A 10,304-nucleotide genomic window follows, 5' to 3' on the forward strand; every position below is an offset into this window, starting at 1 on the left:
GGCAGTTTAAGAAAGTTCCAGTGTTTTAAAGAAAGCACTTTTTTTTAATGTATATACATGAAGAACATTTAGTTATATGATAAAATAAATTCAGCACTGTAAGATAAAGGAAGACTATTATAAATGGACTTTTGGCCTCCCCCAACCCCGCCGCTTGCTGCAACCATCTTTAACCTGCCAAACTTAAATCTCAACGGATATAAGTTTTTTGGGTTTTTTTCCTTTTTTTCTCCTATTCAGTTCACATTTCAGGCTGCTCAGGAGATGCCTGTGATTCTGGCGATTCAAATCGCTGGTGGAAGTTTGTTCTCTGTTTTCTCAGTTTTTTAGGAGCTTTTCTCCATAAAATGATCTCCTGCTGCTTGAAGTACCTTCTGTCTTCCTCATCAACAAGGACTAGATTCAAAAAGTACCTTACTGAAAATTTTTTGTTCACATCTCTCATTGTTGGAGTTGGGTCATATCCCGCTAAAAACAGTCCTATTGAAATTAATTCACCTTCTACTGGTGCACCATCCATTATTTCATATTCAGCGATTGTTTCGATTTCTGTTGTGGTACTGGGTCCAATTCCCGTGATCTCTTTTTTAATCAGTTGTAACTCCATATGTTGGATTTTTATTCTTACTAATAAGAAGTAAATTTTTCCAACAATCACATCCTTTAAATGATACTTTGATGTATTATATTCAAATTCTATATGTAGACAATCTTCAATGCCCACTTCCATCTTAACAGAGTTGTTAACATCAGGATAGGTAGCAAGCTGGTGAACAATAAGATCATATTCTTTTACCAAGTCTGTCAGTCTTCTCACTATTGTCACTTTAAGAAAATACCTTAAGTGGACATTGGCACCGATGAAAGATTCATATGGCTTTTCAACTTGCATAAATTCAAAGTCATAACTTCTGCTTTGAGTCAGTTCTCCAGGTAAGGCTAGTTCTTTCACTAGGCTTACGAACTCATGAGTATTACTCTTGTCATTGAAAAGTTCAATTCGACCTACAAATTCAATTCTAATTCCTTGGTGCTCTAGCCTCTTTCCAGGTTGCTTAAAGGCTAGGTTTACCTTTCCTGAAACAGATTCTCCATCATAGAAAAGATAGCGTTTTTCTACTTTGCCATCTTCAGTTTTCACTTCCGCCATTTTCCTGGTTTCCCCATCAATAAGGACAACATTGATCTCACAAATGGGACCAAAAAAGCCTCCAAGAAATCTCATTGTCAGCGCTGCCGCTGCCGCCACCACCGCGTCCCCCCTACTTCAGTACTGTAATTTTTTAAAATTTACATATACATACTGTTCATTGTTTCTAAGAACAGATTAGAGCTTTAGCTTTTTAAACTTAACATAGTTATCTAAGGAATAAAGCCAGCCACAAAATAAGAATCAACAGAATGCGGTAATCCAATCATAAAGGACAAGCACGTGTGCTTACACATATTCAAGAAATCAGTCATCTAAGTTACAAATAATAAGTAGTTCATTTGTGTTTTTTTCTTTTAGATTCCACATATGAGTGATATCATATGGCATTTTTCTTTCTCTTTCTGACTTAATTCCCTTAGAATGACAATCTCTAGGTCCATCCATGTTGCTGCAAATGACATTATTTTTCTTTTTTATGGCTGAATAGTATTCCATTGTATAAACATACCGCAGCTTCTTTATCCAGTCATCTGTCGATGGGCATTTAGGTTGTTTCCATGTCTTGGCTATTGTAAATAGTGCTGCTGTGAACACTGGGGTGCACGTGTCTTTTTGAATTATATTTTTCTCCAGGTATATGCCCAGGAGTAGGATTGCTGGATCACATGGTACGTCTATTTTTAGTTTTTTAAGGAACCTCCATACTGTCCTCCACAGTGGCTGCACTAATTTACACTCGCACCAGCAGTGCAAGAGGGTTCCTTTTTCTCCACAGCCTCTCCAGCGTTTATCATTTGTGGACTTTTTAATGATGGCCATTCTGACTGGTGTGAGGTGATACCTCAGTGTAGTTTTGATCTGCATTTCTCTGAAAATTAGCGATGTTGAGCATCTTTTCACGTGCCTGTTGGCCACCTGCATGTCTTCTTTGGAGAGATATCTGTTTAGGTCTTTTGCCCATTTTTTATTGGGTTGCCTGGTTTTTTCTTGATATTAATGTGTATGAGCTGCTTGCATATTTTGGAAATTAGTCCCTTGTCAGTCGCATCGTTTACAAATATTTTCTCCCATTCTGTAGGTTGTCCTTTCATTTTGTTGATGGTATCCTTAGCTGTGCAGAAGCTTTTAAGTTTAATAGAGCCCATTTGTATGTTTTAGAAATCAGACTTTGCCTGTAACTATTGACTGTCTGAAAGCACAGGGGAGATTTTTATGTCTTTGTATCACCTGGGAAATTACTTGGGAGCTCTTGTCTGTTTTGTATTATGCAAAACACATGACATGTCCCTGTCTGTATTTTCCATCTAAACATGTAACGATGACTTCAGTAGTTCATTCCAAATATAATGCCACACACAACATCAGGGGGTCACAGACTGAGACCCCTCTGTGAAGTCTCCACGGGGCCCCTGGATCTGTGGACTAGAGCGCCCTGGTCTGGAGGACAGGGCCTGGCACAAGGACCCTGCTGAGAGCATCACAAGTGAGCATCCCCCTCTCCCGAGTGCTTCTCCAGAAGGCAGTTCTGGGGACAGGGGAGGAGGGTAGGGGCCCAGGAAGAGGGAGGAAGGGACTGGGTGTTAGGGGTGGACGGGGCACCACCACCACGGTGACTTCTCTAAGCCCTGTTTCCATCATCAAGCTGGAAGCCACGTGAATTTAAGGACTGGGAGTCTAAATCTGGTGGACTCCTTCAAAGTCACGGCCTCGTACACCGAGAGCTCGGCCAGCTGTAGGAACTGGAATCAGTGCGAGCATCTCTCACGTTTCTGAAACGCACCACTGAGACGTTTCTGTCATTGTTTGGAGGAGGGAGGACGAGCTGTGTGGTCAGGCCTGTCGGGGTGACTGTTCCCTTGCTCTCTCTGGTCTCCCTGCTCGACCAGACGCTGCTTCTCTGACGTGACCTGCCAGTCCTCTTAGTCACAGGGCTTGACCTACAACTGCCCACGTGCTTGCCCCCTGCCCTGCTGCTGGCTTCCCTGGTAACTGATGAGCCAGTGAAGCCAGCTCCCCTTATAAATGGTAGCCTCCTTCTCCCAGTGGTCAGCAGAAAAGATTGTGGCCACATCCTGCCCACTGTACACGGGGGTGTCACTCCAGGACCTTCTGTGTAAGATCCCGTCCACTAAACCTCTGATGTGACGTCTCCGGGCTCTTTCCTCAGTTGGTCTTGAAGTTGGGCACATACAGGGCTTGCAGGCCTGCAGAGTGCAGCCCGATGTGAACCAATAAAGAAAAAAGTGTTCCTAAAGTTTGTCTACCAACAAAGAAGAGTGGACCCTCTCAGAGAAAAGCTGTTCTCAGGGGTCACTTTGCTGAATTTGGTGGAGGTTCAAGGTGACGCAACCTAGGAGTCCATTTGAATGTGGTTTACCACTCCCTGACAATAAACTCTATATGCAGAAACCCTCCAAGATAGGATAAAAGTTTATTCTTGCTCTTTGTATATGCATTTAGCAATAAAAATATCGGAATACACATTGAGCAAACTCTTACAATCAGGTTTTACATTTTTCTTGAAGCTTTTTGATCTGCATTTATTACTGATACACAAAGTACAGAGGACATTCTGTCTCTGTCTCTCATGTACGTGTATGTGAGTAAAGGGAAAATTTGGGACTGAAATCTGGGCAAATAGCAATCTCTGCTATGGATTACAAATGCAGAAATTAAATTTCAGTTACAGTATCTCTTAAAAAAGTACAGAATAATTCAGTCAAATGCATTTTGGTTTTGCTGCGTATTATAAATGTTAAACTAAGCGAGGTGCCCACATTTAAACCTTTCTGCTCACACTTCCCCAGCTGTAAAGGAGGATCGTTACCTCTCACGGAGTTGTGAAGAAAAGCGAGGGAAGTAATTTTTTGAAAGGGTCATACCGAGTGTGAACTGCTAAGCGTGTTGCTGGTCCTGTTTCAGGTGGATGGACGGTCGTGGCTCCGACATGCTGTCAGTGAACCTCCCGGAAGAGCCATTCAAGCTGGAGGCGTGATGGGCTTGCCCGCAGAAGGCTCGCAGGTCAGCACAGACTCAGACGTCATCCAGAAGCAAGGCTGGCTATTCCCCTGGCTCTGTCTTTGTCCCTCGGCCACAGACCGTACCGCGGAGGCTGGAGAGCGGCCGGGACACAAGGCTACAAGAACACGACGAGGCGGTTTGTCCCTTAGTCTCCCATCGGCTTGAAGGGTTTCAACTTCTGCATCTTCTGAAGAACAGCCTCAATTAGGAAAGACCTAAAGAGGTGATGCTGGTGATTCATTTCAGGTGTCAAGGTGACGGGGCGACAGGGGGCCCGACAAGGTGACAGGGTGATGGGGGGGCCCAGACAGCTGGCAAAGCATGGCCTCTGAGTGTGGCCGTGAGGGCGTTCCGGATGGGTTAGCACTGCAGGGGGTGGATGAGTGAGCCTCCACGGGCGCAGGTGGGCATCACCCAGTCCGTCGGGGGCCACGGACAAAGGGTGGGGGAGGGTGGATTTGCTCTGCTGGGCTGGGACAGCATGTTGTCTTGCACCCGGATGTTGCTGGTTCCTGGTTATCGGGACTTCAGACCCGGACTGAGTTACCCACTGCTTCCCTGGTTGTGCAGCTCAGATGCGGCTCGTGGGATGTCATGACCTATAGTCACGTGAGCCCATCCCTGGACCCCAGCTGCTGAGGAGCGTGGTTCTGGTCTCTGAGAACCCGGGCTGATACATGCACAGCGCTGCGGGACCACCTTCATCTGGCTGTTCCCGTGCCCTCGTCTCTCGTGGTGGCTCTGTGACTGGTGGCAAACAAGGGGTGCAAAAGTCACTCTGGAACTGAAGCAATGATTTTATATGTAAGCATTCTGTGACTATAATAAGGATACTCATATGTTGTGAAGTGGGTAAAAGGAGGGAGTTTGAAGATTAAGAAGACTTAATTTTTAAGAATCAGGTCGGGAATTTGGTAAAAAAAAAAAAAAACTGAGGTGAGTTTTCTGTGCTTCGTGTCTGCCGTGGACTGGAGCCTCTCCTTGGCGTGGACTCAGCAGACCTGGCAACATCTCTCTTCCCTGGAATCCACGTCTGGAGCAGGGCTGTATTCACTTATCGGAGGAGTGTTTGTTTCACCCACAACGGGCGTGAAACCTGCTGATCCAGCACCAGGAGGTGGCAGATTTTTTTTTAGCAAGCAAAGCAAAAAGCAGCAGGAAGGAAATTCAGAGCTGCAGCGTGAGACCCTGGAGGAGCCGCACTGCCAGATAAGTGAGTTTGCGAGCACCGGCAGACAGCCCAGAGGCAACCACACGGCATGCCGCGGTGCTGACGTCTGACTGTCTTACAGGAAGGAAGGGGAAACTATCTTTAGATCTGGTGGAAATGCTGTCGCCCGGTGTGACGTCGCCCGGCGTGACAGTGACTTGCACAGGGACCTGCGTTTCGTGTACATTCGTTGGGAAGGGGTCTAAGTTCTAACGTACTTAGCATCCTCTACAAGGGGGTACTTGAATACGTGAATGGAAGATAGACTGTAAAGGGGGAGGGGTGTTCATTCCTGAGAATAGCTGATACTTCCGTCCACTTTAAAATGCAATGGCCAAATTCAAACTGAAAAAATGTGAGTCTCGGTTGTTAAGATGCCTTTGTTTGTGTCCCCGTGGCTGCAGCCTAGCCAGTAAGACAGCCTGAAATGAGCAGCTTTTGTGCAGAAGGGGCTGGCACCCGCCGCGCACAGCTGGCGTGCACCTGCGCTGTCCCAGCCCCAGTGATACCAGTAGTGAAAGTTCTGCATGCTTCCATAATGCGCCTCGCTTGGCATCTGCCTCTCCAACCCTCATTCTTACCCCGGGCTTTGTTCCACAAAACACCTGCAATTCCCCAAAAAGGCGCTGAGGGGTAGCCACTCTGGGTACACTGTTTCCATGTAGTTTTGGTTGAATTCGGTGTCAGTTGTGCTAAAATGATGCTCCCCAGTGTGCTCTCTCCCAGAGGCAGGCCCTCGCGGGGAGAGGGGCGGGCGCCAGCACACCTGGGGCTGTGGAGTCATGTGCACCAGAGGGAGAAACTCCGGCCACGTTCCAACCCCCGCTCAGTGCATCGTGTGCACACCAAGCTGGGGGTTCGAGATCCCTAAGTTAGGGCAGCCCAGGTGTATGGGAGACCAGAGCACCGAAACCCTGGTCTCCTTCCTGCTAACCATTCCACACAGATGAAAGGTGTTTTAAAGATGCTACATGGATGAGATCAGTGTAAAATGAACACCAAACTGCCTTAAAAAGAGAAAGAGGTCCGTGCAGGATGTCCTGTAAGCTGAGGACGTGGAAGGGAGCTGTGCAGTTTGGTTGCTGTAGCTTCGGTGGCAGAACTGACGGTTTAGGTGAGGATGTAAGTGCCTCCACATCACCTCTGTTGTCTTGTTTTGTTACTGACGTGTGTGCTCACAAGTGGGTGACAGCGTGGGAACGAGTGCTTGGTCTCGCTGGAGGTGCACTGGGAGGCATGGACTGATGCGGAGGTGGGGGGGCCAGGGGACACAGGCGTGTGCTCCGTCCACGTGGAGTGGCTGGACATGCAGCCTGTGGATGTGGGGCACTGGTGTGGGCTGGGTGGCCGGGGAGGGATCCTAGGCCCAGAGAGGGGTGTTCAGCGTCTGTTTTAGGAAGATGGCTCTGTCTTCAGAATGGAGGTCAGAGTACGTGGTGTGTGAGGCGGGGAATCAGCCCAGATGGGGTGTGAGCTGTTGGCTGGTTGGTGCAAGAATCCTGGGGAGAGACCACGGGGAGCCCACAAGCCTCTGTTTCAGTTTGTCGGCATCACAGCCCTCTCCTCGCTGTGATAACTGGGCAGATGTCTCAGGACTTTGCTAGACTTTTGAAAACAGTCCACTAATGGCATTACTCAGATTAGAAACAGAATTGTATCTGCTAAACCATTTTCAACTCTTCACTGCAGTTTTAATCCATTTAAGCAGATTGTTGACTGAATCCACTATGTGCCTGTACAAACCTGTGTCCTAAGAATCTGATTCTGAGCAAAATGAACATGGTCCCTGGTCCCATGGGTCCCCGCAGCCGCCAAGTGTGTAACCCAGGGATGGTGTCCAGAGAAGTAAGTAGGACGCCATAGGCATGACGGGGGGCAGACACAGGGGTGTCTGTGGGGTTGGGGGGGGCGTGTGCATCTCATCCCAAGGAAGGAGTCAGGAAAGGATGCTGGCGGAATCAGGATCCAAAGGGAAGGAGGAGTAGGGGTTGGCCAGGAACCGCGGGGAGCAGGGAAGGTCCAGGCAGAGGGCCTGGCTCAGCTGGGGACCTGGAACTGGTCCAGCTTGGCAGCCCCGGCGAGTGTCCGGGGGAGATCTAGGCACGAGGCTTGCTGTGCTGTGTGCTTGTCGTCCAAGAAGAACACGAGCTCCTGTGTGATTGTTAGTGTGTCTTGTCCTGGCCGCTGTAGTGTTCAGCACTTGCATCAGGTAGAGAGGCATTCCAGACACCAAGATGCAGCTACTTTGGGTGTATTTCCTGCTCTCGGCTGGGAGGCTGGTGGGAAACTGGAGAACTCAGGGCATCTGTGCATCTGGAACCCTCTGGACTTCTCGATCTGAACGGACACCTGCTGCTTCCTCCCAGAGTGCTGCCGTGAACCCCCACCTGCCGTCGTGAGCACGTTGATGGCACCATCCCTGCTCAGGTCAGGTTTCCTCGTGCTGAGAAATCCATGTCTGGACTTCTAGTAATGAATGCACATTGTTTGTTTGTTTTGCCCCAATAGAAGTTTTCCTTGAGATCCCACACTTTCTGTTCTTCCTCCTCTTTTCCAAAGCAGAGCTGCCTGCCTGCTGTGTATCAGAGGGTCGAAAAGTGGGGTTTAATTTCTAGCTGTGCAGCAAGGCTCTTGGAGTGTCATTCACAGCACCTCCGACTTCTGGACCAGCACCGATGGAGTTCTGTGCATCCTTACCTGCCTCTGACAGCCCCTTGGAGTCCCACCTCTTCCCGGGCAGACACAGCCCACCCCCCCAGCCCCTTAGTGCCTGCTGGTCCCTCTCCTAGTGCAGATGCTCCTTCATCCAGGGTCTCTGCGCTGTGGCTGGTGCCCCCGCTGACCGTCTCCTGTAGCAGATGCTGACCCAAGTGCACAAGCGACAGTCTACAGATTAGCACCACTGCTGTGCCCTGAAAATAACATGCTTTAACTTGAGTGCAGTCTGTGCCCAGCAATCTCAGGGTGTTTGCTGCACCCAACCAGAAAGCACAAAATTAAACTAGGAGGAAATGCTATGCCAACAAAACCTCCAGTTTCAGGAAAATAAGGCAAATACCTCTTCTTAATGAGAGAACCTAGTCCCTTCTTTAGAAAAAGCACAGCCTTCATGCTTTTTGAAAGTACAAAGCATATGCTGGAGCATCTGTGACATTCAGTGCTTAAACCAGTAGAGGGCAGTTCCGTGATCTGAAAAGAGAGCCCCAGCGTGGGTGGGACCAGAGCTGGGGGTGCTGCCAGGTGGCAGGGCACAGGCAGAGGTGGCTGCCAGCGTCTCCTGCGGCCGTCGTTGCTGACAAGCTGGCTTATTTTCCGTAAGCAGCTTTTCCTCCTGCATTCTCCTCTTCCCCGTGGGGCAGCTCCTGAGGCTGTGGAAACTGAAAGAGTGACAGTCCTAAAGATGTGCCCAGTGCAAAAGGAAGGTAGTCCCATCATCAGTAGGTTAGCCTCAAGATGAATGGCCAACAGATAGTTACAGGACGTTTGACGATAGATGGATGGATGGACAGAGATGGATGGATGGATGGGTGGATGGATAGATAGAGATAGATGGATGGGTGAATGGATGGATGGATAGATAGATGGACAGATGGATGGATGGATGGACAGATGGACGATGGATAGATTGGTGGATGGATGGATAGATAGAGATGGATGGATAGATGAATGGATAGGTTGAGGACTTACGGACGGGCAGAGCATACAAGGCATGTACATGTGTGTGATATGAATGTATATGGGCAGACATACACCATACAGGACATCTCCACGTATGCGTGGCATCTACATGGACAGGTACAGCATACAGCAGTCAGGAAGGATGACAGTCTCCTCTCAGACTGTGTAAGAACCTGGGTGGATATCCTCGGAGCACAGCCATTCTGAAACTCATGGAAAGCAACTCTTTGCAGCTACCTCGACTTAGATTTCTGTAAAGGATGATACACTCCATGGCCACACAGAATCTGCTACCCTGGTCTGTTTTCTCTCACCATCATGAAACTGTAAGCCATGGCAGTTCCTGCCAGCCTTTGCTAGGAACCTGAGAAAGAACTCAGGGGGCTGTTTGATTTCCACATGACAGCAGAGATGTTCCTTTGGTGGTAGATTTTGCTCCTCTGACAGCAAGAATAGTTGCTGCCCACAGAGTTTAGCTCCATCTTCTTACTCAGTCTTTGCGGTGTAAGCAGTCTCGATCAGCCACGTTTCTCAGACCATACCCTGCCGTGGGCAGGGAAGAGCAAACTGTGTTCTTTTTAAAAAATTATGGAAATACAGTTGATGTACAGTGTTGTGTTAGTTTCAAGTGGTTGTCTAAAATCTCTACTAGAAGCTGATCTCAGTGAAGATAGGAACTTTCTACCTTTTCTTGGAGTACTATCTGACACTTAGTAGGCAATTAATGCTTTTAAAATGAAAGACTGAATCAAAATGAATCAAATTCTTTGAAGAGTCAAACAAAATATTCTTGTAATTTAAAAATCTATGGGCAAATTTCCTTTCTAATAATTGTTTCTCCTTTCTTGTCTTCCTTCCTTCCTTCCCTTCTTCCTTTTTTCCTTTTCCCCTTACAAAGTTAGAGAGTGATCTGTTTCCTCTTGCTCTGTAGGAGAGCTGTTTCTCATTTTCACTTTTTCTGTATTTCTGGTTTTTCTCATCATTAGTGTCTGTTTTTATCCTTGTTAATATCTTATTTATACATTCTTTATGTAAAATTTCATTGCAAAAATGGGCAAAAATAAAATGCCTTGAGGGAAGCATTAAAGCAACTATGTAAGTGTTGTGGAATAGTCTTTAGAAGTTATAAATTGGTTCTTGAAATCATTTCATTAATGGTAATGATTAATGGCAAATTATATAGTAATTGGGTAATGAGACTGATAAATTTCATGTTTGTAAAATACAAAGGTCTTAGAAAAA

At 47.3% G+C, this 10,304-nt stretch overlaps 1 protein-coding gene across 1 annotated transcript; it reads right to left on the minus strand.

Annotated features, from left to right (window-relative positions):
* Window positions 1-228: 228 nt before the first annotated feature.
* Window positions 229-1,250, minus strand: LOC105100878 (vacuolar protein sorting-associated protein 26A-like). Its single transcript, XM_064482550.1, has one exon. It carries the CDS (start codon window positions 1,223-1,225, stop codon window positions 242-244), a length of 984 nt encoding a protein of 327 aa, XP_064338620.1. The 5' UTR covers window positions 1,226-1,250; the 3' UTR covers window positions 229-241.
* Between the last annotated feature and the right edge of the window lie 9,054 nt (window positions 1,251-10,304).

The sequence above is a fragment of the Camelus dromedarius genome, chromosome 36 (genome assembly GCF_036321535.1).
Source record: "Camelus dromedarius isolate mCamDro1 chromosome 36, mCamDro1.pat, whole genome shotgun sequence".
Taxonomy (NCBI): Eukaryota; Metazoa; Chordata; class Mammalia; order Artiodactyla; family Camelidae; genus Camelus; species Camelus dromedarius.